The following is a 26416-nucleotide window of genomic DNA, read 5'->3' on the forward strand; positions in this document are numbered from 1 at the left end:
CGCAATCCAGGCTGAGGGACCTCCCCCCGCAAGGGCATGAATTTCATGCACCGGGCCTCTAGTAGCATTATAATCTTGTGGCGTCTCAATTTCATTTCACTCTATGTATCTGAACAAAGAAAAGGTAACTGAGGACACAGCAACTTTCTATTATCTTAACACAAGGTACCAGTGTATACATAATAAGCTGTGAACAACAGAAGCTCTGATACCAGAAACACAGTCTTAACAATGCCAAGCAAAGAGCAAAACATCTGGTTAGTTTTTAAACGAAATGGGCTGCTCTGCCCTCCATGTCAACCACCAAGCAACAGGCCTTTGATGTCTTTCCCATTCATTACTGATGTAGTTCTCAACATTTTCACTAGTTCCACCATCATTCCTTCTCCCCTCCCCATTCTTTCAAGTAACTCTGTCCATCTATCTGGTCACAGATACAATTAGCAAGCTGATGTCACATAAGTTTCCTTTTAGTTTTGAATTTTTAAAAATGTTATGTAATTTTATTTTCTAATTTTAATATTTTTCCAGTGGAATGTTTTTCAAAACATTTAAACAAACCTTGTAATAGCTGACCTAGTGTCGAATGCTACATTTAGACATTTCTAAACTAAACTAAACTAAACTAAACTAAAGCTTATTTTAAACTAATACCTTCATGTTACTGAATAAACTTCTAAGGATCCCAAATTAAAGAAATCGTTGAAAAAGTGATACAGTCTAGTGTTTATTTTATGTTGTGGCAGGTACACTTGATTTTCAAAAATTTAAAACATATAAAAAGTGGTTAGGGACTAACATTTTTATCAACAGTTGATAGTGTTTAAGATTATTTATTATACAGCAGGGTACAATGGTAGTGCTAATGCCAATAGGGCACCATGGAAGTTAGTCTAAAAATTATCACTAGGCTTTATACAAGCAACAACATATGTTGCTGTTTTAGAATTTCAGGACATAGTCTGCTTCTAATGCTAAGCAGTCCTTTAACGTTTTTAATGTTATACAGTGTTATAGTATTTAGTTTGGCAAATGTTTCAAAATAAAGTAGAAATGTATTCATAACATCACAGAAATGCACATCCAGTTTTGTTTTCAATAAGAACCATAGGTACAGATCAGAACTCTTCCCTATATGAAATAATTTACACACAGATGAATGCTATATCACTACCTAAAATAATCACTAAATACAATTCTTTTTTGAGAAATAAACAAGCAAAGGTTTTTTTCATTATCAAATATCAAAAACATAGAGATAATGTATATTTTTCAAACAAATGATACTCTAAAATTATAGGAATAATTTCTGTGAATTCAGTGAATGTGCAACCTAAATCAACCAAGTATATTGTAGTACAACTATATTAAGAAACCAATGATCAGAAAATACAACCATATGAAAAAAATTTATAATCCACAAAACTGTTTATCAGGCCTTAAGGTAAAATAGCTCCACAGTTTACAGGTAAAACCCAGGCAACAAAAACGCGTGCTTGTCTTCAATAAGTAGATATTTTATGCAGAAGATGTAACACTTTGCTTGTAGACAGCATGGTATGCATTTCTCAGCAAGACATAAGGAAAACAAGATTCCAAAAGATCCATTGTTAGGAATGGGGATTCCTGCACAATCTGGAAAATTCCAAAATTCATTAGAATTCCAATTATTTATTATGAGAACATTTATTGACAACTAATAACCATAATTTTACATTGTTACATTGTTCTTACTAGAAATAGTCACAACTTATTTTCCCTTTACTTTAAAATCTGAAAGGTAAGTGTGCCATGGTGAATGCTCTCAGAAATTAGTTAACCAATGGGAACATACTACACACTTTCATAGCCTTCAACAATATCTATACTAATAAAAGGGTAATATGCTAATTAGACTGGGAGACCTTCCGGACAAAGCCATGGAGATGGGGCCGAAGCAGAGGCGGTTAGGGGCCATCAGGCCAGGAGGGGAGGGCAGTTGGGAGTGAGCAGGCCAGCGAGGAGGGCAGTTGGGGGCAAGCAGGCTGACGGGTGATGGGGGGGGGGGGGAGTTGGAGGCAAGCAGGCCGGCGGGGGGGGTGAGGGGGGCAGTTGAGGACAAGCAGGCCAGCAAGGGGGGGCAGTTATGGGTGATCAGGCCAGAAGGGGGGCACAGTTGGGGGCAATCAGGCCGGCAGGCAGAGTGTTTAGGAGCAATCAGGCAGGCAGGCAGGCAGGTGAGCAGTTAGGAGCCAGTGGTGCCGGATTACGAGAGGGATCCCAGATTGGAGAGGGTGCAGGCCAGGCTGAGGGACACACCCCACCGTGCACGATTTTCATGCACCGATCCACTAGTATATATATAAAAGGCTAAAATGCTAAATGTCCCCTCGGGAGTTCGACCGGGAGACCAGGAGTTCGATCGCTCGCTATGACATGCGCTGATCACCATGGGGCGGTGCAGAATGAAGGCAGGCCCCAGCCGGCAGCTGAAAGACCTTGATCAGCCCTGATCACTGGCAAGGCTTAGGGACCCTACCTGTGCACGAATTTAATGCACCTGACCTCTAGTGTTAGACATAAAAGAGAATACAAACATTTAAAATGGCCATATCTTGAAGTCCAAATGGAGACCCAAGACTAGGCTACAAAGCAAAATTAAACATCAAATCAACTATAATTAAGTGGTAAAAAGCTGTAAGTTCTAGAGAAGTTCAAAAGAGAAGAAAGATTAACGTAGACCAGAGTAATCAGGAAAGTCTATCCATAAAAAGATTTGAGCTGTGGGGTATGCTGAATCATTTAGACACAGACCTCTGCAGGTAAAGGAAATTATTCTAAGTGAGGAAAGAGCTTCATGGTAGAAACAAGCATGGCTGGTTCATGGAAGTCAAGAGAAGGAATGCACTAGAGTATTATAGAAAATTGTATTAAATGGGCAGAATGGAGTCAGACAACAGAAAACTGGAAGAGCTAAAACTAATATACTAGAAAAATGTAAGACTCAAGTGTTTCCCAACAAGTTAAAAAACTACAAAGAATACCTTATAGGTAATGCTAATCTTTTATTTTGTTGTTTTCTGATATGATTACAATACTGTAAAATACAGGTGATTGTCATTCTTTTTAGCAATTTTAGAAAGTGTGCGGTTTGGGGAAATGAGCACCAGGAATAAAAAAAGCATCTCAGCTCTTACTGATATTTAATCACTAAAAGCCAAGAAAAGACAATCAGGAATGGCTGGAACTTCTTTGTTGTCACTAAAAATTAAAATGAGACTTACCATATCTAGCAGTAGATAAACAGATTCTCTATTTCTTGTTGTTGTTTTGTCTGTCTCCTGGCCAATTTTCAGTAGACTGGAGGATGCAAGCTTAAAAGTATACACACATTTTAAGTAAGTTTTTTAAATAAAATGTTCACCAGTGACTTTTTATTTTCAGTATGCTTGAACTTACAGCAAATTTTAATCACTCAGCTGCTTATATAATGAGCAATTAAATGACAAATAAGATTCTTTACATTCAAGCAATAATTTAGAGAGCTATTCTATATAATAAAAGGGTAATATGCACACTGACCCTAACGGGGGGAACGACCAGTCACTATGATGTGCACTGACCACCAGATGCTCAACGCAGGAGCTGCCCCCTGGTGGTCCATGTGCTCCCACAGGGGAAGCTCCACTCAGCCATAAGCCAGGGAGCGGCCTAAGCTGGCAGGTGGACATCCCCTGAGGAGTCCTGGACTGCAAGAGAGCGCAGGCCGGGCTGAGGGACCCCACCCCACCCCCTGAGTGCACAAATCTTCATGCACTGGGCCTCTAGTTAAGACATAAACAGATACAAAAATAAATGTAATTAAATATTCTTATTGGTCTTTAAAACTGGTATTTTTCAGGAAAAAAAAGATTTAATTTTTATCTTTCTTTTATCTGTATTAACTATATTTCTTAGTTCCCAAATAAGAAGAAAATTTCACACCAAGTTTGAATTAATGGGACATTAGGACAAGTCTTGAATAAAAGAAATACAGGAAATGAAAAAAAATTTTTTAATCTCAATACTGTTTTCTTTGAAACAGACATTATTTTCTCAAGTTAGTACTATAATTGCTTTAAATGTTTTAAAAATAAACTTTTCTAAAAAGCTAACAGGATTTATAAGTTGAAAAGAAGCATTATTCTAGTGTTCATTATACCATGATGCATCTTTCCTTTAAGTAAAATATGGAAAAGCTACATTGATAAAGGAAAGAGAGCTACACTAACATTAGAAACTAGAGCTATACTTCATGAGGCCAGAGTTAGCACAACCACCCTCTTTTGGAAGTAGTTTGTCATCATTTTCAGTCTTTCTCCAAATAAATGAATATAAGTAAAATATATCCTTTTAGACAGAACATCTTTTCTTTGCCTCAATTTTCCTTTGTTTTGTTTTTTCCTCTTTAAACCCTAGACAAAATTCTAAGGTACTACAAACATCAGCTTAGAAAAAAAAGTCATCCTGCAGAACTCAAAAACTGGGAGACTTCTATGTTAAGGGGGAAAAATGCAAAACCAACTACTCCTTAATTTTAATGCCCTGCCTTACCTGTTCCTCCCCCTGCCCCCCAAATTAGTTAATTAAGAGAATTTATTCTCTTACATCTCATAGTTATTTTAAATTTTCTTTATAAAATGCCATGAGTTTTGCTACTGATAATACATACCGCCAGAAATTCTTTAAGACGATCTTCAATGCTTCCTTTGTGAATTGTAAACAAAGCTGCAGCAATCTGGTTGATGGCTTTGGCCAAGCAATGTATGTTATTGCAATGCCCTGAGAAAGTGCAAATAGGGTTTGTGGTTTGTGTGTGACCCCCAAATATCAAATAAGACATAGAGAGTAGATCTTGAACGACTTCACAATCTACATAAATAGTGACGTGATTAAAAACAAGGCTGGGGCATAATCTGCCTTGCTCTCCTTTCACTTATATGAGTACTAGTACTTTTAAAAATAGCATAGCAAGTGAGCAACAAATGATTATGTCTGTATTAAACAAGCAATTAAACCCCTAAAAGAAATCTTACATCAGTTTTATAATGTCTTAGACACGTAAAAAAAGAAATGCTTAGCTGCTTTACAAACATTTTCTTAGCCAATCCTTAAAATAATCTTAAGAGATAGATACTCCCTTCACCATCCATCCCCTGCCACACATACAATCAAGCACCCATAAGCTCACATAAAGAAACACGTTTCCTGTATCAGAAAATTGGGATTTAGAAAAAGAAATACCAACTATTCAGGTTACAAAGCTAGTAAATGGCAGAACTTAACCCACATTTTATTATAAAAAATATTAATTACTTGAAAAGTATCTGCCATATCTAAACTCTTAACTTTTCCATTGACAAAATAATTTTAGACCACAATTACCTTCTATAGCAGGGCTATACTGAGACATCACATTACTGGCCAGTGTTGGCAAAGAAACTGCCACAAAGACCATGAGGAGGCAGGCAATTTTATATTCTTCTTCTGGACTTATGTTTTCTAAGGGAGAAAAATTAAAAATAAAACTATTTCTTCTAGATTAAAGAGTTGATCATCTAAACCAGAAAAGGCAAATTTAAATTTTTATAAGGTATTTTACTTTGCCTCTACAGAACTGATCACAGTTTTGTTACAAGAAATACAAAATGAATATAAATAATATATGTTACTATTGGCTATTATCAATTCCCAAGGCATATTTCAAAGACTGCTAATATTTTTCTTTTTAAAAATTTTAAGATTATAGGGCAAAAAATAAATTAGGATAATTGGAACCCGAAATTTCCTTATTGAAAACTGATGATAAAATTATTTACAAGAAAATTCTATTTATTACAGTTTAGAAAATTTATTATCTCATAAAATCCTTAATATTTTTTTTATCTAAAATAGGTATGAATGTAATTTGAAATGAACTATGTAAAAGGTATAAATGTGTAAAGACTGGATTTCCAACCTCTCCATCTTAGAAGACAGAAGGAACCAGTCATACATGAAAATAACTAGCATTGCCCAAGGCTTTTAAGATATAACCCTTTCAAAAATATTTATTGTATTGTGAACCAAAATTGTGGATTATCTTGTACCTGGGAACTACTAGTCACCCTACTATTCACTACGACATATAACTAAGAGTTGAACATAAGAGAAGAGCCAGAATATGTTTTTAAAATTTGGTTGGTTATGAAAAATACAGCTGTAGCAAATTAAGTAATAGTAGTAATTATCCATGTGACTATAATTAACATACTGCATGAATTACAAACATAAAGCAATATTAAATCAAAAAAGAACTGATGCCAAAACCGGTTTGGCTCAGTGGATAGAGCGTCAGCCTGTGGACTGAAGGGTCCCGGGTTCAATTCCGGTCAAGGGCATGTACCTGGGTTGCGGGCACATCCCCAGTGGGAGATGTGCAGGAGGCAGCTGATCGATGTTTCTCTCTCATCGATGTTTCTGACTCTCTATCTCTCTCCCTTCCTCTCTGTAAAAAATCAATAAAATATATTTAAAAAAACAAAACAAAACAAAACAAAAAAGAACTGATGAACTCAGTCATACAGGCAAAGGACTAGGGGAGGGCATTTTAATACCAGAAACAGATGAAATGTTATCTACTTTGTAGACAAATCTAGAAATATCAAGAGCATTCTGGGTACTACGTTTCACAGGGCTGGCCTCAAAATCTCTTAAATGTTTAATATTACATAATAACACACAGAATCTTTATGGTTAGTAGCTCTAGTCCTACTTTAAAAAGGATACCCGCCCTAACCGGTTTGGCTCAGTGGATAGAGCGTTGGCCTGCGGACTGAAGGGTCCCAGGTTCGATTCCGGCCAAGGACATGTACCTTGGTTGCGGGCACATCCCCAGTTTGGGGTGTGCAGGAAGCAGCTGATCGATGTTTCTCTCTCATCGATGTTTCTAACTCTCTATCCCTCTCCCTTCCTCTCTGTAAGAAATCAATAAAATATATATATATATATATTTTTTAAATATATTTTATTGATTTTTAACAGAGAGGAAGGGAGAGGGATAGAGAGTTAGAAACATCGATGAGTGAGAAACACCGACCAGCTGCCTCCTGCACATCTCCTACTGGGGATGTGCCCGCAACTAAGGTACATGCCCTTGACCGGAATCGAACCTGGGACCTTTCAGTCCGCAGGCCGACGCTCTATCCACCGAGCCAAACCGGTTTTGGCAATAAAATATATTTTTAAAAAAATAATAAAAAAATAAAAAAGGACACCCTTTTCTAGGTATCATCTCCATTAGCATACAAATAAATATGGGCATAAACCTTTATTTTCCTACCTCAAAAAAACTTTCTCTTGATTTTACTTCTGCCTCCAGCTACTATAATTTTATTTCTTTGCTCTTTTTTAAAGTAAAACTGAGAGTTTATCTCTAAATCCTTTTCTCCTATTCTCTCTTAAGCCCTCGCTAATCAGCGCTTTGCCCTGGAAACGCCATTGACACTGCTCGCCATTGACACTGCTCGTGTCAGCATCACCCATTAATTCTACACAGCTGATCATTCCCTTTCCACTTTCCTGGAAGCTACTGTTTCCTGGTTTTCCTTATCCTTTACTGGTTCTTCCTACTCAGTTTTTTGTTTGTTTTTAGTAGTTCCTCCTCTTTTCTCTGAGCTCTTAAAGTTGAGAGAATCCCAGGGCTCAGACTGCATCTACTCCACTAAATGGATTTAGTAATCTAATCCAGTTTTATGACTTACATAATCTAATCTGTATGATGACTATGCTGTAACTTAAGTTCCAGAATACAGAAATCTTTGTCTTTTCTGCACTGATATTTACCCCCCAAAAAGAAAAAAGCTTGACATAAAGTAGGCATTTGAATAAACAGATTAAGTATCACATCTATATCTGTGTTGCTCTGGTAATTTTAACTAAGACTACTACATATTTACTAATGCATTTTACCTGATTTTTGTGAAGAGAGAGCTACAACAAGGGCAGGATCAATCTCACAAGGCAATCCAGCAGCTGATGATAACTCATATACATTCATTGCAACCTGAAAAAGATATAAGAATTACAGAGTAAGAGATATTCTAACAAATTTCTGAGAAATCTCACTTCAGTAAGAAAAGATATATTGTTTAAATTAGAGTCTGCCTACAATAACACTACAGAATTTTGAAAACTTGCTTGAAGCAGGAGGTACAGCAAAACTAAGCTACATTGGAGTAGATGATTTGGTACTTTGTGGTGTGTTGCTGCTGGTTATAACTTCCTACTGTTAGCCAAACAAAACTTGTATACTTTCTGTGACAAATTCCAACAGAATCATTCTTAAGTTATTATTTTTCTTAGAAGCATGGATGTAAAATGTCAAGACAAAAGAGATGAATCAATGAACAAAAGTGAATCAACGGTACTGGACTTATGTTTATGTCCATATTTATTGAGTGAAAAATTATAGTGGCCTCATCATATCTATAATGTGATAAATTACTTACTATAACAGTTTTAGGGAATACTGATTTAAAACCTGATCAAGGAATCTCTAATGACTAAAGTAATTTTTTTGGTATTATATATGGACTCCAAATACTTAAGATATTCTGGCTGTTCCATACTTGTTAAAAACTACCTACATAATTGGTTACCTTTGATATTACAACAAAAAAGCATAAGGTATGAAGTAAAACTCTGTATCTTAAAATAAATGGAAATTTCCATGGATTAAGTTCTAGATAAACACACAGGTTTTGATCCATTATTCACTCTACCCACAAAAATTAACTCAAAATTAACTATAAAATTCTCAGAAGAAAATATAGGCATAAATCTTTATGACTTTGGGTTAGGCAATGTTTTTTTAGATAGAAGCAATAATAGAAAAAAATAGATAAACTGGATTTCATCAAAATTAAAAACTTGTTCTTCAGAGGACACTATGAAAAAAATGAAATAAACTCACAGAATAGAAAAGATCTGCAAATCATGTATCTATTAATGAACTTGTATCCAGAATGTATAAAGAACACTTACACCTCAAAATTAAAGACAAACAACCAATTTGAAAAATGAGCAGAAGGATCTGAATAGACATTTCTCCAAAGAAGATATACAAACAGTCAATATGCACCTGAAAAGATGTTCAACATATTTGCCACCAGGAAAATGCAAATCAAAACAATATTTCACACACACAGTGTGTGCCATTCCACACACACTAGAATGACTATAATTAAGAAGACAGATAATAGGGGAGGAATCGAAGATGGCGGCATAGGTAAACACCGGAGGCTGCCGCCGTGGACAACCACTTCAAAAATACAACTAAAAGTCGGAGCGGACATCAACCAGAACCACGGGAAGGCTGGCTGAGGAGAGTCTCTTCAACTAGAAGCAAAAACAACAGCATTCCGACGCTCAGCGGAGGCGCAGTGTGGAAAATTTAAAGGTACGGCGGTGCGGTGGTGAGGGTGCGCGCGCAAAGCGGGCTGGCGGCTGAGGGCGCGATTGTCGTTTTCAATCAGGAGCGAGTCTCAGACTCTGGGCTACAGATCCGGGCGAGTCTCTAGGGACCCAGACTCAAACGGGAGAAGCGGGACTGTCTGGCTACGGCCCCTCCGAGGTTTGCAGCGATTGCTGGGACAGAGAGGCAGAGCCCCTGGGGACGGACTGAGAGCGGCCATAGCTGCTCCCTCCCCCCGACCTGTTGAGCCCGCCCCGCCCAAACCCTGCACACAGCCATTTGCCGATCGCCTCAGGCAAGGGCTGGACTAGCGCCTCCCCTGAGGACTGAAGTTTTCCCACAGCTGATTTCCACAGCCAGTCGGCCTGGTGGTCAAATCCCTCTAGTGTTAACTACAACAATTAAGGCTTGGCTAGAACAAGACTGCGCACAGAGACCACAAGGGGGTGCACCAAGAAAGCATAAAAGATGCGGAGACAAAAAAACATGACAGAAATGGAGGATATGGAGCTAAGAATCGCAATTTTGAGGGCTTGCCATAAATTTGTGCAGAGCCTCACGAAAACTAATGAGACCCTCGATGCTACGATAAAGAAATTAGACAGTAAGCATACACGGACTGAAATAAAGAATATTATACCCAATAGCAGACCAGAGGAGCACAAGAATCAAACCAAAGATTCGACAAAAAACACCCAATTGGAAAAGCAAAATGAAAAAAGAATCCGAAAGTGTGAAGATAGTGTAAGGAGCCTCTGGGACAGCTTTAAGCGGACTAATATCAGAGTCATTGGAGTGCCAGAAGATGAGAGACAGCAAGATATTGAAAACCTATTTCAAGAAATAATGGCAGAAAACTTCCCCCACCTGGTGAAAGAAATGGACTTACAGGTCCAAGAAGCGCAGAGAACCCCAAACAAAAGGAATCCAAAGAGGACCACACCAAGACACATCATCATTAAAATGCCAAGAGCAAAAGACAAAGAGAAAATCTTAAAAGCAGCAAGAGAAAGAGGCTCAATTACCTACAAGGGAATACCCATACGACTCTCAGCTGATTTCTCAACAGAAACTTTGCAGGCCAGAAGGGAATGGCAAGAAATATTCAAAGTGCTGAATACCAAGAACCTACAACCAAGATTACTTTATCCAGCAAAGCTATCATTCAGAATTGAAGGTCAGATAAAGACCTTCACAGATAAGGAAAAACTAAAGGAGTTCATCACCGCCAAACCAGTATTATATGAAATGCTGAAAGGTATCCTTTAAGAAGAGGAAGAAGAAGAAAAAGGTAAAGATACAAATTATGAACAACAAATATGCATCTATCAACAAATGAATCTAAGAATCAAGTGAATAAATAACCTGATGTACAGAATGAACTGGTGACTATAATGAATCAGGGACATAGAAAGGGAATGGACTGACTATTCTTGGGGGAAAAGGGGTGTGGGAGATGCGGGAAGTGACTGGACAAAAATCATGCACCTATGGATGAACACAGTGGGTGGGGAGTGAGGGTGGAGGGTGGGGTGGGAGCTGGAAGGAGGGGAGTTATGGGGGGAAAAAAGAGGAACAAATGTAATAATCTGAACAATAAAGATTTAAAAAAAAAAAAAAACTATAAATGTAAGAAAAAACTAAAAAAAAAAAAAAAAAAAAAAAAAAAGACAGATAATAACAAGTATTGACAAGAATATAGAAAAAGTGAAACCACCATATACTGCTAGTGGGAATGCAAAATGATGCAGCCACTTTAAAACCATGTTGGCAGTTTTCCAAAAGGATAAAAAACACAAAAGTTTCCATATGATCCAGCAATTCCACTCCTGGAATATATGCAAGAGAAATGAAAGCGTATGTCCATACAAACACTTGTACATGAATATTGTTAGTAGCATTATTTATAATAGCCTAAAAGTGAAAACAATCCAAATGCTAATCAATTTAATGAATGGATAAATAAAATATGGTATACAGCCAGACAATGGAATATTATTTGGCTCAGTTGTTGAGCGGCAACCTATGAACCAGGAGGTCACAGTTCGATTCCCGGTCAGGGCACATACTGAAAGTTTGTTGGAATTTAAATACAATTATATCAGGTGCTAAGAGGATTAGATGGTTATGCAGAATACTAATTAGTATTCTCATAACCTGCACACCAGTGTCTTCTCAAGGACTAATTCGTCTTTAATGTTTTCTTAACGTTTTTCTACAGTGTTTCCACTTAAAAAATAATTTTGGCCCAGCCAGTGTGGCTCAGTGGTTGAGCATCGACCTATGAACCAAGGAGGTCACGGTTTGATTCCTGGTCAGGGCACATGCCCAGGTTGCAGGCTTGATCCCCAGTGTAGGGCATGCAGGAGGCAGCTTTCATCACTGATATTTCTCTCTCTCTCCCTCTCCCCTCCTCTCTGAAATCAATAGAAAATATATTTTAAAAAAACACAAGATAGGTAGATGTGAGAATGCATACCAATCTGGTTATCTCATAGGATGTGCATGTAGAAGAGAGGGGTAGAGTTAAGAATAGAGTGGGAGAAGGATGGAACAAGCGATAGATAAGCTTTAGATTTGAGAAAAGACTCGAGTGTCATATAAAAGTTTAGAGAACCTTTTTCAGTCAGTGTTTTTCAAAATATGTGAAACCTAAAACAACCATTCCAAGAAGCATAAAAGCTTAAAAGGCATCGGTCTGAGCTGACATGTCACTTACTAGATGTGTCATCCTAAAACAAAAATTGTGAAATTCACTTAAGGCTACCAACCTTCTATCTTATGTTTATTAAGAACAAGATATTTTAGAAATTAAAATTTATATAGCCTACAATTAATTTTCTAAAATTTTTTTAACATCAATTTAAAAAAACTGACTGGATTTATCTCTATTTAAAACAAAACGCCTATTTTATTATCTCATCTTCCTCATTCAGCTCATGACCATGTAGAAACAGTTATCAGTTTAAGGAAGAAAAGATCAATATTGACCCATTTTACGTTGGTAGAGATGATCAAGGAAGATTAACTTTAAAAATGCCTGCTTATTATTTTGGTGCTGAGCTTTCAAAGATGCATTTTCAAAGGCAAGCATGCTCACCAATCACTCTAAAATAGAAACTTTACTATAGTTTGGGATTTATTAAATTTTATTTCATATGCAACTGAAAAATATTTCATTTTAGAAACTGTAAAATCCAAATAAAAGTTTTATTACCTTCATATCAGTTTCCCTTGGAATGTGGTCCTTGAAATCTTCAATTGAACTTACAAGAAAAGGAATGTGGTAGGACAAGACCTACACAGGACAACAAAAAAGAACACAGCATTATTTTTAAATGACGGCCTCTAAATTTATGAAGTATTACCATTTGATTACTTCTAGTTTTCATAGAAATTACTTTTCTTTATCTATTGTCATGTAATCTTCAGTACTAAGACACACAGAAATGAAATGTATGTATTCAATGCCAAACTGAATACAGGCAAATGGAAAATGCTTTAATGAAAAGTTGAAAAAGTAGCTCAATATCCAGGCAAGTTATACCCCCTGAATTTCAATACCAAAACAAAAAAAGTTTAAGTATCTTTAATTTCTACATACTTTATTTTAAATGACTATGAGAACTGGAACTTTAATTCTATCACTGCCTACTATAAATTTAGAGTAACTTTTATTTTCTGGGAAATTAAAAGGGATTATCTGAATATAGCATATGTACTTATAATGGTTTCTTACATCTCTAAGTGCTTCTTGTGCCAATGAGCGGAAGGATAAAATTACACCAATTATTGTCATCCTCTTCAAGACACTGTCAACAGCTAAATTTGAAGGAAGGGGAGAAGAAAGGAGCATGAATTAGATTCTTTCTTAACCTTGAAGAAAACTCTTAGTCATAAAATTCCCATGATAAAAGGCACAACTAATAGCATTTTACTATAACAAATGATTAAAGAGGCAAATGTATTGAAAGCTGATATAAAAATTAATCATAGTTTACTGCAAATGGAATATACTCTATTCTTCAAAATGGTTTACCAGTGGTCGGCAAACTCATTAGTCAACAGAGCCAAATATCAACAGTACAATGATTGAAATTTCTTTTGAGAGCCAAATTTTTTAAATTTAAACTATATAGGTAGGTACATTGTTATTAACTTAATTAGGGTACTCCTAAGGCTTAGGAAGAGCCACACTCAAGGGGCCAAAGAGCCGCACGTGGCTCGCGAGCCGCAGTTTGCCGACCACGGGTTTAGATGGTTAACCAGACTCTTGAAAAAATCATATGTTGAAATTCTAACTCCCAAGGCTGATGGTTTTAGGAGGTGGGACCTTCGGAAGGTGCTCAAGTCAGGAGGGTGGAGTCCTAATGAATTCAGTTAGTGTCTTATAAGAAGCTACAGCGTGATATCCCTAACCCCTTACATCATGTGAAAATTCAGTGAGAAATCTGCAAACCTGAAGAAGATCCTCATATGACCATGTTGGCACCATTATCTTGGATTTCCACAACTGTGACAAACAAATTTCTATTGTTTATAAACTACCCAGTCTGTAGTGTTTTGGTTTAGAAGTTCAAATGAGTAAGACACATCCCATGGAACTAATACTAGAGCAGTGATGGCGAACCTATGACATGCATGTCAGAGGTGACACGCGAACTCATTTTTTTGGTTGATTTTTCTTTGTTAAATGGCATTTAAATATATAAAATAAGTATCAAAAAATATAAATCTTTGTTTTACTATGGTTGCAAATATCAAAAAATTTCTATATGTGACACAGCACCAGAGTTAAGTAAGGGTTTTTCAAAATGCTGACAAGCCGAGCTCAAAAGGTTTGCCATCACTGTACTAGAGCAATGGCTATGTGGGTCTTGGGCCAGGCAAGCAAAAGGTAGTGGGAGACAGGACAGAAAAGAATGGCTGGATGTGAAGTTTATCCAAATAATGGTTTCTGAACACTATGCTAAGTAGTTTATACTATCCTTCAAGCAATACATGGATTATTCAGGGTTCTCAAAAATATAAAGAATGATATGAAAAGAAGTATGTTTAAAAAATATGACTCTGAATGTCAGAGACAGGTTAGAAAGTGAAGACTGAATGCATGTTAAGAAGCCATGACTGGCCCTGGCCAGTGTGGCTCAGTTGGTTGGAGCATCATCCTGTTCACCAAAAGGTTACCAGTTCCATTCCCGGTCAGGGCATATGCCCAGGTTGCAAGCTCGATCCCCGGTAAGGGGGCAGTGGATCAATATTTTGCTCTCACATCGATGTTTCTCTCTCTCCCTCTGCCTTCCTCTCTCTCTTTAAAAATCAATAAAAAAAAAAAAAAAAAGCCATGACTGTAGTTCATGATAAAGCCATAAACAAGAACCACAGGAGTAGATTTGGGAACATAAAATGATAAAATAGACAAGGTGAAAGACAGAATAGTGAGTGGGAAAGACTGGAAAAAAATTTCTAAAGGCAATAACTGCAGATTAGTTCCAGCCAATCACTGCCATAATGGGGAGAAATACTGCCCATTATTCAATTTGCTTAGGTCACATAGTTAGAAAGCCTAAAACTGAAAATTACTTCCAGATTGCCTTTCAATTCAGAGCTACTTTTTAATAAATAATATTGCTTTTTCTTTTTAAGGAAGTTTGTTGACTGTGAAAATCAAACTATTCTAAAAGTACATCAACTTCTGGACATGGGGTAAAAGAAGCACGAAGGTAGAGGTCGGAGACAAAAGAGAGCAAAATAGTTCAACTGAAAACGTAGCTTTCTCTATTTCCCTGAATAAGGTACCCTTAAGCAGATTTTTTTTCAAATTCCAAAAAACGATTTAATAAATTATATCTAAAGATAAATTTGATATATATCAAACAACAATTTATCTTTTGATTAAAACAACAATTTATCTTTTGATTTTGGCCAATTACACAGGTCATGAATCACCACTATTATAGATAAAATTCAAGTAAACAGACTCTAGATAAAGGATGATGAATTTTATTTTGAAACCTATAAATTCTGGTTGGAATTTTAACAAATTCTATGTTGTTTCAATTCCACAAATAGGAGAGTTAAACTAACAGTAAACAGGCATTGAACAGTGCAGTAGCTTAGCTGTTTCTAACCAGATGCTCTTTATGAGCAGAACATTAACTAGGGTGAAGACTAGTTGGGTGTTCAAATGAGTATTATAAAATGGGACAAACACGAAACATACAAAAAAGTTAAGAATAAATTAAAAAAAGACTAGAAAATACAAGTACATAATAAAATAAGAGGTCAAGTAGATATTTAACAATTTCTTGCTAAAAAATGTATTCACTCTCCTCTTTCTATTATGCTACCAAGTCAATTTTTTCTTTAATTTCATTTTTTAAGTACCATACAATAAACCTGACCTTTTTTTCCCCTTTTGGTATACAGCTCTAGGAAAAATAATTAACGTGTAGATTTGTGTTATCACCATCATCACCACTGTGATGAACAGTTTCTTCAACCTAAAATACCCCCTCATTGATTTCTGTGTATAGTTCTGGCAACCACTGATCTACTCTACAAGGCAAACTGTAGTGTAATTTTATGCTAATTTATATGCTAAGTTTATATTTTTTAAAGCAAGATAAGATAGCTTAATTTTATGCTAATTTATATGCTAAGTTTATATTTTTTAAAGCAAGATAAGATAGCTTAATAAAATTTGATATAGTTGTAAAACATTTAAAAGAAAAATATCAAAGGCAAAGTATGTAAAACACATGAATGGATCACTTTTTATTTTCTTAAGGATTACTTTTTATTGGGGAAAATAAACTTTCTGGTTTTCTCAAATGCAAAGACTATTTTTTTGGAATTTCACTAATTTTCTAATGTTGGGAAGCCTTTAAATGAATCAAAAGAAGCATGACTTTAAAATAGTTTATAATTATAACTTTAAGTTCAAGTACAAAAAGCAAGTGAAAATAAAATTAATTCAAGTGCATCTAAAGAAGTTATCGGGCTAAACATACTTTATTAAATATTTAAGATTCACTCTTACTTCACAATATACCTCCCACAAAAAACTCAATGTCAACTGTCAAAAAGACATTGAAAAGGATTTTTTTTAAGGTGTAGGCCCAGGTTTTCATGCAATGAATACTAGTTAGGAATAAAAAGGAACAAATTACTGATTCACTTAACACAGGTGGGTAAATCTCAAACATATGCTAAAGTCAGACACAAAAAGAGTATGACTTCGTTTATATAAAATTCTAGAACAGCATATTTAATCTATAGTGATAGAAATCAGGTAAATCCTCTGTTTTGGGGGCTGGGTGGACACTGACTATACAGGGACATGAGGAGACTCTGAGGTGGCGGGACTGCTCTACGTCTTGATTACAATAGTGACTACATGGATGTATGCATTTATCACAATCCATCACACAGTTCACTTAAGTGTGTGCATCTATTATATGTAAAGTGTACCTCAATCAGGTTGATTTTTAGAAAGTGACAGACTCAAAAGTTAATTCTCCTTTAATCCAAATTAATATAGATTTACTGTATTCAATTTAAAGGGTTCATGAACTAACTGTTAATATTCAAAATATTTGACACATGGTACTAAGAATACAGTAAAAAAATTGTGAAACAGATACTTAAATGAATCCTTTGAAAAATTTTACAGTTCTCTTCATAAGCTAAAGAGTACTTATTCATAATTTATTACTATATCTATGTTTACAAATTTTAAGCAAAAGCTAAATACTTTGGTCTTCTTAATGCTTCTAAAAAGTATCAGAAGTTACCCACATGATAATCTTTTAAAGAGTGCAGCCATCTGGTCTGGTTTGTCAAAGCTGGTCCTCATTTGTGTTAGCACATCAACATTCTCCACCACAAGTTTCTAAAAAAGAGAAAGATCCCAGGTCAGGCATAGATCTCCTTGTGATAATGAGATAAGAGCATGCTTGGATATTATAATCTGGCATGTGGGAAATACAATTCATGAAATCAGATGCTCTATACTATATATTTTTGTTGTTATTTTAATAAAGGAATCTTAAAATTATTTACACAGGTTTAATGTTTTCTTCAGTTTGCAAATTCAAGAAGAGGAGTTCAGGAAAAAAGCCATAAAGATAAGTAGCAGGATAAAGGATTATCTTATCCTTAGACACAGAACAGCATCAATAATAAAAAGCAGACACGGAAGTGGATATAGAGAGCAATAAATTCCACCAAAACAACAACTGACCAAAGACAGCCTAGAGTTCATTGCTGGATATATACAATCAGAAGGACAATAACTTGTTAGGGTATGGTACCACTTCAAGGAGATGATAATAAAGCAATATTTTCCAACACAAATTATCAAATGGAAGTGTCAACTATGTACCTTCTCTTTCATAGACCATCGAGAGAGAAAAGGAAAGAGAATAGAAAGAAAGAAGGGATATAAATAAGGGAAGGGAGTGAAGGGTAACTATTCAAGAAAATCTCATTAAAGAATGTTTTGTTTAAAAGAAACACTGGAAAGTAATTTAGTTTAAAAATTACAACTAAGACAAATGTAATTAATTTGAAAAATAACAGATACATGTATTTGGAAAGCTTAGATGTATGTATTTGAAATATGCAGGGATGAAGCCTGGATTTTGATATATGTAATTGTAAATACATATATCCAGGCTTTATCCCTGCATATTTCAATTCAGCAGGTCTAGCTGCAAAGATATAGCAAGCATACTGTTAAAGTGCCATAGTGGTTTTGTTACAAGCCAAGGGCTAATGACATCTGATTTAAGGGGAGCAAGAAAAACTATACAGAAAATCTATAAAACTCATTTTTCCTATACTCATATGCATTTGGTTTAGGTTTCTTGATGTTACTTCAGATTATTTCTCTTTATGCTCCCAACCAAAAGTTCTGCTTCAGTCACATTTATGTGCTAAATTCAAGTTCTATAGTCTCTGATCAGAATGCCTGCTCTTTCTGGGGCCAATACCATACTTGTCTCATTCTAAAACTTGATTCAACCAATATATGTTCAAACTACATACCCAATCCTGACACTACTTATGCACCTTGAACATAATATCACATCAGTGAATCAAAGACACCACTGAATTTTAAATTCACCATTACCTTATGTGCCACTAAGAAAAACAACACTCTATCAATTAAATTTAAATGTTTCTAATTAGCTGACTATAAGATGCATACAATTTCAGAAATATAGGATAATTGTTTTAGAATTAATAAATTACAGTATATATTTAATAGTAAGAATACTGTAATCATTTTTAAGCTCCTGTACGAGGCAATTTACAAATAACCTCATTTACTTGGATCCAAATGAGGGAGAGGATATTCCAATTTTACAACAGAGGAAACTAAGGCTCAGAGAAGTTACATAACTTGCCCAAGTGGCAAAGATTTTAAGTGGCAAAATTTGGAACCTGAATATAGGTATGTTTGATTTAAAAATCCAGCCCCTTGCCGAAACCGGTTTGGCTCAGTGGATGGAGCGTCGGCCTGCGGACTGAAAGGTCCCAGGTTCGATTCCGGTCAAGGGCATGTGCCTGGGTTGCGGGCACGTCCCCCGTGGGGGATGTGCAGGAGGCAGCTGATCGATGTTTCTAACTCTCTATCCCTCTCCCTTCCTCTCTGTAGAAAATCAATAAAATATATTAAAAAAAAAAAAAATCCAGCCCCTTAAACACTGAAGAAATGGTTTCCGATCTTCAGTGTACATCAGAATGATCTGGAGAACTTTATTAACTAAAACTGATATTGCTGGGTCCCAGCACCACATGTTCTTATTCAGCAGGTCTGAAATAGAACCAAAAAAGGTGCATTTTTAACAAGTGCCAAGGTAATGCTGCTGATGACGATCTGGGGAAAATTATTTAAAGGCATTGATTAATATCACTGGTGAATGAACTGAACACTGGAAGTAATACTAGGAATTACCAACTAAATCAGTGATGGCGAACCTTTTGAGCTCGGCATGTCAGCATTTTGAAAAACCCTAACTTAACTCTGGTGCCATGTCACATATAGAAATTTTTTGATATTTGCAACCATAGTAAAACAAAGATTTATATATTTGATATTTATTTTATATATTTAAATGCCATTTAACAAAGAAAAATCAACCAAAAAATTGAGTTCGCGTGTCACCTCTGACACGTGTGTCATAGGTCGCCATCACTGAACTAAATGGTTTAAAATGAACTGAGACAAATCACGTGAAACCAATCAAGAATACTAAAAAGAAAAAAAGGTTTCCTGTAAAAAAAGAAAGTTAAAGTCTTGCTTGACACAATTCATATTTCAATTTCCTACTTCATTTGAAAAAATAATCTACTAGGGCTCTGTGAAGAACTAAAAGAACTCATCTGTAAAATGCCAAAACAATTCTTTTGGCAAGGTTGGAAGAATAAATTGACTCAACGGGCATAACTCCAAATGAAACACCCCAAGAATTTTAGTAGAAAAAAGACTGGTTGTTTTCTTCTCCAGAAAGTAATAAACATGTTTTACCACAAGTACACATGCATAGTGTTGACTATGTCTGACACATGATTTATTCACAACCATTAAATATAAAGCTCTCCTTTTTTATTGGCACACAACTTTACTGTTTGAACCAAAAAGGTCCTCAGCTACAACAATTAAAGCCATCCATAAGATGAAGAAGATGTAGGCACATAATATTTAGTTTGTCAATTTAGAAAATAAAAGCTAAGAAATTATAGAATGATTTTTAAAAATTTTAATTCCCCCTAAAACATTTTATGCACTAATTTCAAACAGACTAAAATGCTGTTAGAGGTGTCATCATGCTCTAATGTAAGTATGGGCTACAATATCTTCAGAGAAATATTTGATAATATTAAGAAAACTTTTAAATGTTCATATCCTTTGATCCATTTTCAAAAATTTGCTCGTTAAATATAGAGAATTCTCTCTCAATCTCTCCAGCAATTCTGCCAGGAGACAACCCAGAACTGAAAGGCCCATAGCATTTCAGCCTGGGGCATGGCCCTGCTGGTATATGCTGATGCTGCGGGAGTGGCACAAGTAGGGGAGAGCGGGTGGGCAGGTGTGCATTCACAACAAAAATTTTTAAACATGTGAATTGTGATTTTGTCAAAGGTAGTCTCTGCCTCTTGATGTAAGAATAAGGACCAATCAAAAATTACTATTTAGCCCTGGCCAGGTAACTCATTTGGTTAGATAGAGCACATTAACCATACACCAAAGTTGTGGGTTCAATCCCGGTCAGGGCACATACAAGAATCAACCAATGAAAGCACAAATAAGTGGAACAACAAATCAATGTTTCTCTCTCTCTCTCTCTCTCTCTCTCTCTCAAATTAATAAATAAAAAAGAATTTTAATTACTATTTAGATACCGTGATTGACCAGGCTGCTTCATTTTCAAAAAGACCAGATCATTCAGCTAGGAAAATGTAATATATGTTCCTGCATCAGATAAGGGTGGGTTAGATGACTGCTTAGAACCCTTTCGTTTCTAAGACAGTACAGCAGCACTGTACCAGTGTAAAGCTCTAGGGCTAGATAAGACTATATAGGTTCAAACTTTAGTTTCACCACTTTAAGCATGTGAGCCTGGACAAGTTAATCATTCTTGGTCTCACTTTTCTAATTTGTAAAACAGGGACAATTTCAGTTTCAATGATTTAAAGGAGTTAATAATATGTATGTTTAAAGTTTATAAAAGTCCTAGAACAAAGTAAAGAGTCAGAAAGATAGCTATTTTTATTTATGCATCCAACAAATATTTACCAAGCATTTACAATGTGTTGAAAACTAATTTAGCACCAAGGTTTTAGGAGAATTAAATAAAGTTTTTACTCTAGTGAGACTGGCATTAGCAAATACATAAGGGAGGTCACAAGTAAGATACCCGTAAAATTGGGTAAAGAGAATAAAAAGTGATGATTGCTATTTTTAAAAGTGTAGTCCAGGAAGGATATTCTGATATGATGACATTTGAAAAATACAGGAATGTTATGAGAAGGCAATCTAAGGCATTATCTCTGTGAAGAGTACCCGAGGTGACACAACAAGCAGACCAAGTGGGCTGGAGGAGTAAAGAAGGTCTGGAAAAGTAAAAGGCCAGATCCTACAGAGGCCTCGAGGACTGCTAAGGACATTGATGCCTTTGAACTCTCACAGATAGGAATACAGAGAGATCTAAATAGGCTAATTTTTATTACTTCATCACAATACTCAAACCACTATCTTTAATGGCAAAGAAGCACTAAAAATGCTAACAATTCTGGAAGTACCTATTTATTCAGTTGAAATAGAAAATAATTGGCAAAAGTAAAATTACTGGGCCACAATTCTTCTATTATCTCATACTAAAAGGAACATAGAAAGTAAACTGAAAATTAGAAATTTGTTACCTGAGAACAACAACATAGAAAAGAGATAATGTATTTACAAGGGAATGAGTCTAATAAATGAGAAATATTGTTTGTAAAAAAATGAAACTAGCATCGCAACGTTTGTATATTTAAAACCACAGTAAGAATAAAGTCTGTGTATTTAAAACCCACAATATAAAGTATCTAAAAGCTGACTTCTATATAAGAATTGTAAAACACTCCTTTAAAAAATAACAATAGAGAATAATGACATGATGAATACCAAAACAATATTTATTCAGTACTTATTGTGTGTCAGGCAGCATGCTAAGTATTCAAGCAATTGACATGTATTAATTAGCTCATATAATTCTTGCAAAGTAAAAGTTTTGTAAGTTTAAACTTTTCCCAAAGTCAAAGCACACGACTGACAGGATTGAATTTCAGGATAGCCAGACTTAAAAGCTTGAGTCCTTAACTACTGGATAATACTGCCTCTCTTTTTAGTCACACTGACTCTTGCCATCTATTTTATTCGCTCAGCAAAATAGTTATCAAACTTGCAGGAATTGACTTATCCTATGTTTGCTCAATTTTCAATAAATCAGGTTACTATTTGTAAAACAGAACAAAACAAAGCATGGCTCAATGGTTGAGCATTAACCTATGAACCAAGAGGTCATGGTTCAATTCCCAGTCAGGGCATATGCCCAGGTTGCAGGCTCAATCCCCAGCGTGGGGCGTGTAGGACACAGCCAATCAATGATTCTTTCTCATCACTGATGTTTCTATCTCTCTCCCTCTCTCTTCCTCTCTGAAATCAATAAACACATATTTTTAAAAAGTACTTCAAGACCTTAAAAAAAAAGACTATGCTAGTGCTATAATTTCACTTACATATGAGAACTTTCATGTGAGGTTAAAGAAATTAACATTCTAGGCTTGCTGCTCATTTTCTTGAAATGTTTTTTAGGAATTCATTTTTATAAGCTAAAATTAATAAAGACTATATTACCTTAAGTTCAGCAACTTGTGATGAAATATGCCACATAAGGCTTTCACTTAGGAACTTCATACCATATGGGCCTAGCAGTTCTGATAATGACCTCATTTCTGAAAGGAAATGCAATTACTTTTATACTTTGACACAGCAAATACTTTAAAAAAAAACACATTAACATATTGAGACATTACATTAGAGAAGCAAATTACTCCTGAGAAGTCTTTAGAGTAAAAACAAACAAACAAACAAAAAACACAAATGCAAAGGTAAGTATATAATGTATGACTGTGCATATAATTGAATGAAAATAGTCATAATAGAATCAAAAGCCAAAAAATCGTTTCTTCATTCTCTAAAACATGTCATAGTATTATTCACCTGATATGTCAGAATATTCCTCTGCATTGAATGTTAATTCATTTTCGGTAGGTAAGTTCACAAATGCTTTCATTGCAGGGAAATAAGCTATATGACCATTGCTGACTTGTCTTAATAAAGTTTCCAAATACCTAAGGAGAAAAGTAAATTTATAACCAGGAGAAACTATTTAATTCAAAATGTATTATGGTATATATTCCTGAATATAATTTTAAGTTGGCTGATAACATGAATGAGCACTTATCCATAAAAAAAAAAACTTTCCCAAGTAGTTCATTACAAAGAAACATTGTCTCAATCCAAATTTCCAAATGTGTTCCTTACCAATTTGTGTATAGACTTGTAATGGTTGGCTCTCCATGACTGTCTAAATGTTGTGTTTGCTGAAGAAGAACATTATTAAATACTCTTGTGATATCAATTTGCACATAGTTTTCTATCGACTGCAGTACAGTCATATATGCTCTTACACTTGTTAGAAGCTCTGATGGTTTTGCAATTTCTTGTGTGGCTTGATTATACATAGTCATTCCAACAATTGACCTGAGGTTAAAAAAAAAAGAAGAAGAAAAGAGTTCTGACTTCTGCATTTATAAATATAGGTCATTCAACCTACTAATCTTTAGTATCAAATAAGCAATAAAATTTTAAATACAAATTGTTACAAAGCCATGAAATTACTATCATTATCTTCCAAAGAAACAATCTAAAAAAACAATGACTACCTAAAAATTACAATGAAATGGCAATGCAAGTGATTTTAAAAATTCTAAAGACATCAGTAATAAAATGATTTAAGGATAAATCCCTTTGACATAATACATTATAACAAGACAAACCTCATTGCTGGAAACTGTCCAAGGAAATCAACTCAAGACAAAAATGCCATCCATGCATATGGTCCCTAAGTCCTAAGATTGCGCTCAAGTGTTAACTAAAATCATCAACTAATACAAGCTATACATGGTGGCATAAAAACCTTTCCTAGGTAAACAAGTTTACAGCCTTGTTTTGATCTTGACCACTAAGGAGATAGATGTTTGGTAAAAAGAGTATCTGCTTCTCTGTGGATTAATGGACCAGACTACATATTTACAGAAGGAAAACATGGGAGCTGTAAACTGAATCCTACCTTTCACTCACCACTCTATCCACCTTGGTAGTTAAGAATAATAAATACCAAAGGGCATAATTTCCCTTTGTCTTAAATACTAGAGCATTCTGAGTTTTACCGTCAGGATGCCTGCCTTACTAAAGGACAGCAAAAGACAGTCTTTGTTCCAGACCAGACTCTTCTCTAGTCAATTGATGACTTAACATTCAATTTAGTGCCCACGTATACATTCTCCTATTTTATTCTATAATCATCGAATTCTCATCAACTATAGCTCTAAGCTTTATGTTTCATTACTACTCATAGTACTTAACATAATGTTAAACATAAGGTACAAAGACTACTTGTTAATGACTATAGATTTTTAAAAAATCTTTGGCAAAATGTTGTTTTATAAATTGCTTTAAGGCCTTTAAGACAAACTTGTCCAATCAATCAATATTTTCTTTAATAAATTTGTAATTTTACAAAAAGGATTAAGAAACATTTATAAAGTTGAAAGGTTTCTGACTTATCACATGCAATATCATTTCAAGAAACATTATATATAACCTATAAAACTATAATTAGAACTAAGTGCCTCAAGAGTCTAGATCTATTAGCCTAACAGCACACATCTGAATCCAGAATAGACTTGAGCTCATCTAGTCCTGAAGTTTTTGAACATTGAAATTTGACCCCTTGTAAGGTGTGTATCCAGCATCACAACTCAGTACACTCATGTGTACATACATAACTGAAAAGTGTCATGACACAATACTTATACTTACTACATTCAATGCACTAATTTTTTTCTACTTCTTTCTTTCCTTCCTTCCTCTTCTTTCTTTCTTTAAATATTTATTATAACCTTGTAATCTGATTTCATGACCCCACAGGATTGCCACCTGACAGCTGAAATACACTGATTAGCTCCAGTTTTCTCATCTTGCTTATAAGGAAACTAAGGCTCACTGAGATGAAGTGGCTTGTCCAATGTTACAACTGGTTAATAACAGCAAGTATGGGACAAGAATCAGAGTAATTTAAGTAATTCCCAGTTCAGTATTTTCATACTTCCCAGATCATCATTCTTTATATTACACCAATTCTACTAATGCTTTTCGTCATAAAAGGAAATACTGTGTGGGTATGAAGAATAAATATAACAAACTCATTAAATGAACAAACAAGCAAAAATAGTTAATGTTTTTTCTTACTTAGTAAAGCGGATTTCCAGGTGAGAAGTCAAATATTCTCGCGGGGTAAAGGTATGTTCCCAAACCACCATGTTTGGTACATAATTTATAGAGAAACACAACTCAGAAAGTGCAGTGTGCAATTTATCAAGGCTGAAAAAATATTAATAAACAATAAACAAAATGTTCAACATTTTATCATAATAATACAAAATTAATTTTATAAACATGTGAGATCTTATTTGGGGATAATAATTATAGAATTCAATTTCTCTCCTAAACAAAGTTCAAAATCTCAACACATGAGAGCAATTTTCTAAAGATAAGCAACATTCATTTCTATCTTCAGATGATAATGACTTAATACACAAAAAAGAGCTTATTCCACACTCATAAAGATAATCATTTCCAACTTCTATTGTACTTTCTGTTGTGGAGGAAGAAAGTTGTCTACAAAATGACAAATAGCTTGCTCAATGTAGGAAGCAAGGAAGAAATTTACATTAAGCAAAAAAATATTCACCCATTATTGCCCACCTATGCCTCTTTCTCCAGGTAAGCAAACAGCCCTAAATGCTACCTATTCTGATATATCCATTTTAAACTAATGGTATCAGTCATACACACCATATGCCAAAATAAAGTCTCAGATAACTTATTTTAAATAAAATGAAAATAAAAGTGCACCCCTAAATTTTTAGATTCCTGGCCTTTAGTATTCTGTATATAAAGACAAGACAATTATCATCTATTACATCTATTTTCTTCAAAACTCCAAAATCTGTATTTTTAGATGAAATAAGCACTAAATGGTTAATCAAGTCCACAAAGGTGAAAAAAATTAATGACTGGGAAATTTACAATTACTAGCATTTCAT

General features: G+C 35.0%; 1 protein-coding gene across 1 annotated transcript; it reads right to left on the minus strand.

Annotated features, from left to right (window-relative positions):
- Positions 1–714: 714 nt before the first annotated feature.
- On the minus strand, positions 715–25688 carry LOC139015182 (nck-associated protein 1-like). The gene is made up of 12 exons (XM_070422632.1): positions 25560–25688; positions 23571–23789; positions 23247–23377; positions 22881–22978; positions 17273–17366; positions 13212–13294; positions 12690–12770; positions 7969–8062; positions 5404–5520; positions 4691–4800; positions 3264–3353; positions 715–1635 (listed from the first exon to the last, which is right to left on the minus strand). Exons 1-12 carry the CDS (start codon positions 25628–25630, stop codon positions 1519–1521), a joined length of 1305 nt encoding a protein of 434 aa, XP_070278733.1. The 5' UTR covers positions 25631–25688; the 3' UTR covers positions 715–1518.
- Positions 25689–26416: the final 728 nt, after the last annotated feature.

Source organism: Myotis yumanensis, unplaced genomic scaffold, assembly GCF_028538775.1.
Source record: "Myotis yumanensis isolate MYYU_CA2020_CCGP unplaced genomic scaffold, mMyoYum1.0.hap1 SCAF_8, whole genome shotgun sequence".
In the NCBI taxonomy this organism is placed as follows: Eukaryota; Metazoa; Chordata; class Mammalia; order Chiroptera; family Vespertilionidae; genus Myotis; species Myotis yumanensis.